At 46.2% G+C, this 5,000-nt stretch overlaps 3 protein-coding genes across 24 annotated transcripts in view; 2 read left to right on the top strand and 1 right to left on the bottom strand.

Moving 5' to 3' along the window:
- Window positions 1–1,643, top strand: part of LOC126988585 (protein SCAI-like) — a 15,380-nt gene extending 13,737 nt beyond the window's left edge. For both annotated transcript variants that reach the window (XM_050846917.1, XM_050846916.1), the window contains exons 10-11: window positions 965–1,065; window positions 1,339–1,643. In XM_050846917.1, the coding sequence (XP_050702874.1) occupies window positions 965–1,065; window positions 1,339–1,482 (245 nt within the window). In that variant the 3' untranslated portion in view covers window positions 1,483–1,643. The remainder of the gene's footprint in view (window positions 1–964; window positions 1,066–1,338) is intronic.
- On the top strand, window positions 1,507–4,413 carry LOC126988587 (uncharacterized; the record flags this gene model as incomplete). Its single annotated transcript, XM_050846930.1, has 1 exon — window positions 1,507–4,413. A coding segment is annotated over one exon (939 nt), but the record flags the coding sequence as incomplete, so codon positions are not given.
- The window catches only part of LOC126988586 (uncharacterized), a 5,269-nt gene continuing 3,133 nt past the window's right edge, over window positions 2,865–5,000 (bottom strand). For 5 of the 21 annotated variants that reach the window (XM_050846919.1, XM_050846921.1, XM_050846920.1 and 2 more), the window contains 2 exons: window positions 4,775–4,972; window positions 2,865–4,675 (listed from right to left, as the gene is read on the bottom strand). In XM_050846919.1, coding sequence (XP_050702876.1) covers window positions 4,264–4,675; window positions 4,775–4,972 — 610 coding nt within the window. In that variant the 3' untranslated portion in view covers window positions 2,865–4,263. The other 16 variants (XR_007742269.1, XR_007742272.1, XR_007742278.1 and 13 more) reach the window with 6 other exon arrangements.

The raw sequence follows: 5,000 nt of genomic DNA, 5'->3' as shown, positions 1-5,000 counted from the left end.
TATGACCACAGATGTTGCGCCCACTAAACCAAACTTTCCAACTTTTCTGTCTCTCTCCGGCATATGACCACAGATGTTGCGCCGCCTAAACCAAACTTTCCAACTTTTCTGTCTCTCTCCGGCATATGACCACAGATGTTGCACCCACTAAACCAAACTTTCCAACTTTTCTGTCTCTCTCTGGCATATGACCACAGATGTTGCGCCGACTAAACGAAACTTTCCGACTTTTTCCTTCCCCTTCTGTCTCTCTCCGGCATATGACCACAGATGTTGCGCCGACTAAACAAAACTTTCCAACTTTTCCTTCCCCTTCTGTCTCTCTCCGGCATATGACCACAGATGTTGCGCCGACTAAACCAAACTTTCCAACTTTTCCTTCCCCTTCTGTCTCTCTCCGGCATATGACCACAGATGTTGCGCCGACTAAACCAAACTTTCCAACTTTTTCCTTCCCCTTCTGTCTCTCTCCGGCATATGACCACAGATGTTGCGCCGACTAAACCAAACTTTCCAACTTTTTCCTTCCCCTTCTGTCTCTCTCCGGCATATGACCACAGATGTTGCGCCCACTAAACGAAACTTTCCAACTTTTCCCTTCCCCTTCTGTCTCTCTCCGGCATATGACCACAGATGTTGCGCCGACTAAACCAAACTTTCCAACTTTTCCCTTCCCCTTCTGTCTCTCCCCGCGTCACCCCGGGAGCTTCTGCATATGGAACCAACACACTAACCACTGAGCCACTGCCTCCCCAAGTAGTAGTAGTAGTAGTAGTAGTAGTAGTAGTAGTAGTAGTAGGATTGAGTATGCTGAGCGGGAGTGCCAGAACAGGGAGAGATGGACACACTTCTGGCCTTGGAGGAATGTTCACGGAGATACAGATAGATGAATAAATGATGTTAATATAGTTTCCAGTACTGTTAATCCCTGTTAATGTCTCCTCACTGTTATCTCCCCCCCCAGACCCATCGTTCCTGCAGTTCTTCGGGGATGACTTTCTGCGGCTGCTTATCCTGCGTTACATTTTCTGCTCGACTGTTTTGAGAGCACATCGGGTCTTCAAGGTGAGTGTGTGCGTACGTGTGCGTGTGTGTGGGGGTGAGTGGGTGGGGGGTGTTGGGGGGAGGCAATACACTAGCTGTCTATCTATCTATCTCTGTGAGGGGGGGATGAATGGGAGAGAGAGAGAGAGAGAGAGAATTTTCATGTGTGTGTGTGTGTGTGTGTGTGTTTAATATAATTCTGTACTTGTTTCTTTCCCTATCCTTCCTCCTCCTCCTCCTCCTCCTCCTCCTCCTCCTCCTCCTCCTCCTCCTCCTCCTCCTCCTCCTCCCCAGGGCCGACAGTTCTACCCTCGTACACACCCCGCGTTGCCCGAAGCTGAAATCCTCGACCACCCAGCCCTATACAGCCTCGTGCTCGACCTTGCCGCCGCCCTGGACGTCAGCCACCTCTACTACGACTCCCACGACCTCCAATGACCCCACCCCCCCACGTGCTGACCCTCTAGGGGGGGCGGGGGAGCGGCGTTCATCGGGGAGGTCAACCGTTTGTCAAGCTGGATTGGATCGCTTCTGGTCAGTCAATCACAGAATCGGGTTGTCACGTACCACGCTGCTGCCGCCGCAACCGAGCGCCACGGGGCCTCGTCGGGGGGTTACCTGGCCCGCCACACTCGTTACCTGGCGGGGCGCGGGTCGCCGTCACCTCTAGGGTCGTCGCTAAGCTCGCCAACGCCATCGACATCGCATGCTATCCCAGATCTCCGACCGACCTCACCATCTGCCTCCTCCACGGCCTCCTCCTCCTCGCATCTCTCCGCGCTGAGGTACCTTAGGGGTGGGGGGGGGAAGGCCACACCCTCCCCCTCCCCCACCCCTCCGCAGCCCCCCCCAGAGGACGAGACAGACGAGGGAGAGGCGTCGGACCTGACCTGGAGTCCGCTGCCGAAACGCAATGATAGGAGAGTCACGGAAAAGCTCTGTGTTGCGCTGCTCTGTGGTGGCCGGGAGGGGGCGGAGGGCGCTGAGGGGGGCCGAGGGGTACCGGAGCACCACCCCACACCATCCCAGCCGGTCACCCCATCCCGTCCCGGCGTGGGGAAGTCCCGTCGTTGGCCGTATCGACAACTTGCGCTCACGGCTCCACCCTCCCCCACTTCATCCTTCTCCCCGCCCCTCTCCCCCACTCCACACCACCTCCGCCCCTGCACCAACCCCCGGGACACCCCAACGCACCACCCCAACCACGCGCACGCCCCGCTACCCCCCGCCCCGGCCAGCGATTTGACCTTAGATTCGCTTCACGATTTGGAGTGGCTTTCGGAAATGGAGCCCGGGGAACAGGTTGTCTTGGAGGTACATGTTATATGGTCCATACTCTCCCTGATGGTGGTCCTGCTGGCCTGCTACAGCCTGCACCACCACCCCCCCCTCACTGGCTAGGGGGGGGGAGGGAGCGGGGAGGGTGGGGGGGTCTGTGTGTGTGTGTATGTGTGTGTGTGTGTGTGTGTTGGTGCTAATGTGGGAGAGTGAGAGAGAGAGCGAGAGGAAAAGAAAGACAGAGAGAGAGAGAGAGAGAGAGAGAGAGAGAGAGACTTACACACACACACACACACACACACACATTTCCAAACATAATTTTTCTTCATTATTTCTTTCTTTCTTTCCTTCTCTGTAAACACACACACACACACACACACACAGACACACACACACACACGTACACGGAACACAAAAAACGTACATGTGTGAGCGTATTCATGTTTTGCTGACTTACATGTGTGCGTGTGTGTGTGTGTGTGTGTGTGTGTGTGTGTAAATATTTCGACCAAAATTTTGCTTTATTTCCGTGTGTGTGTGTGTGTGTGTGTGTGTGTGTGTGTGTGTGTGTGTGTGTGTGTGTGTGTGTTTTGGTCAAAAATTTATCCCCCTAAAAATAGTATTAAAAAAAAATATTATTACTATTCTCAACTATTAGCACATAAGAATATTAAAATTAAAATCACATGCAAAAAAAAAATTATCTCCAAAAAAAAAGAGTTAAGATTAAAATTTTGTGCGGGAGTGAATGCAATTTTATTTATTTTTTCGATTTTTTTTTTTTTCCTTTATTATTATTATTTTTTTTTTTTAGCATTTTTATCTTGACCGAAAATTACGCAAAAGAAAAAAAAAAGACGTATTGGAGGAAAAGTTTGTTCATTCGTTTGTTTGTTTGTTTGTTTGTGTTTGTTTGTTTGTTTGTGAATTTGTTTAGTTTTTGAGGACATTCATTTTTTACCTCCTTTTGAAAAATTCTTTAAATCTACTGAAAATTACTGAAAATCTACTGTAAATCTACTGAAAAGGAGCTGAAAATCTACTGAAAATTTACTGAAAAGGAGCTGAAAATCTACTGAAAAGGAGCTGAAAATCTTCTGAAAAACTACTGAAAATGAGCTCAAAATCTACTGTAAATGAGCTGAAAATCTAATAAAAATAAGCTGAAAATCTACTGAAAAACTACTATTAATGAGCTGAAAATCTACTGAAAATTTACTGAAAATGAGCTGAAAATCTACTGTAAATGAGCTGAAAATCTACTGAAAATTTACTGAAAAGGAGCTGAAAATCTACTGTAAATGAGCTGAAAATCTAATAAAAATAAGCTGAAAATCTACTGAAAAACTACTATTAATGAGCTGAAAATCTACTGAAAAACTACTGTAAATGAGCTGAAAATCTACTGAAAATGAGCTGAAAATCTACTGAAAAACTACTGTAAATGAGCTGAAAATCTACTGAAAATGAGCTGAAAATCTACTGAAAATGAGCTGAAAATCTACTGAAAAACTACTGTAAATGAGCTGAAAATCTACTGAAAATGAGCTGAAAATCTACTGAAAAACTACTGTAAATGAGCTGAAAATCTACTGAAAATGAGCTGAAAATCTACTGAAAAACTACTATTAATGAGCTGAAAATCTACTGAAAAACTACTGTAAATGAGCTGAAAATCTACTGAAAATGAGCTGAAAATCTACTGAAAAACTACTGTAAATGAGCTGAAAATCTTCTGAAAAACTACTGAAAATGAGCTCAAAATCTATTGAAAATGAGCTGAAAATCTTCTGAAAAACTACTGTAAATGAGCTCAAAATCTATTGAAAATGAGCTCAAAATCTACTGAAAAACTACTATTAATGAGCTGAAAATCTACTGAAAAACTACTGTAAATGAGCTGAAAATCTACTGAAAATGAGCTCAAAATCTACTGAAAAACTACTGTAAATGAGCTGAAAATCTACTGTAAATGAGCTGAAAATCTACTGAAAATGAGCTCAAAATCAGGGCTGTGTTCTTGGCCCAATGCTGTTTATAAGTCTCATCCGTGACATCGTTGAACTCAATAATCTCATTAGTAATTTTGCAGACGACACAAAGATTGGTAACTTGGTCCTCGCTGACGAAGGTAAAATTTCCGCTTGGTCTGATAGATGGATAGATGCCCATCAACCCCTTAACTGTGTATTTCCTAGAAGCAGACCTCACCAAGCTACAGAAGTGGATCAAAAAGTGGCTGCTACAATTCAGTGAAGAAAAATGTAAAGTCCTGCACCTTGGGAGGGGATATCCAGCACACCAATACCACATGGGAAACACTCCACTATCCACCACAGAGGCAGAGACAGACCTGGGAGTGTATGTTAACAGGCTACCAGTGAAGGGATATCCAGCACACCAATACCACATGGGAAACACTCCACTATCCACCACAGAGGCAGAGAAAGACCTGGGAGTGTATGTTACCAGGCTACCAGTGAAGGGATATCCAGCACACCAATACCACATGGGAAACACTCCACTATCCATCACAGAGGCAGAGAAAGACCTGGGAGTGTATGTTACCAGGCTACCAGTGAAGGGATATCCAGCACACCAATACCACATGGGAAACACTCCACTATCCACCACAGAGGCAGAGAAAGACCTGGGAGTGTGTGTTACCAGGCTACCAG

This window comes from Eriocheir sinensis, chromosome 69 (assembly GCF_024679095.1).
Source record: "Eriocheir sinensis breed Jianghai 21 chromosome 69, ASM2467909v1, whole genome shotgun sequence".
In the NCBI taxonomy this organism is placed as follows: Eukaryota; Metazoa; Arthropoda; class Malacostraca; order Decapoda; family Varunidae; genus Eriocheir; species Eriocheir sinensis.
Note: the sequence above shows the minus strand (reverse complement) of the source record. Positions and strands in the feature narration are given on the sequence as shown.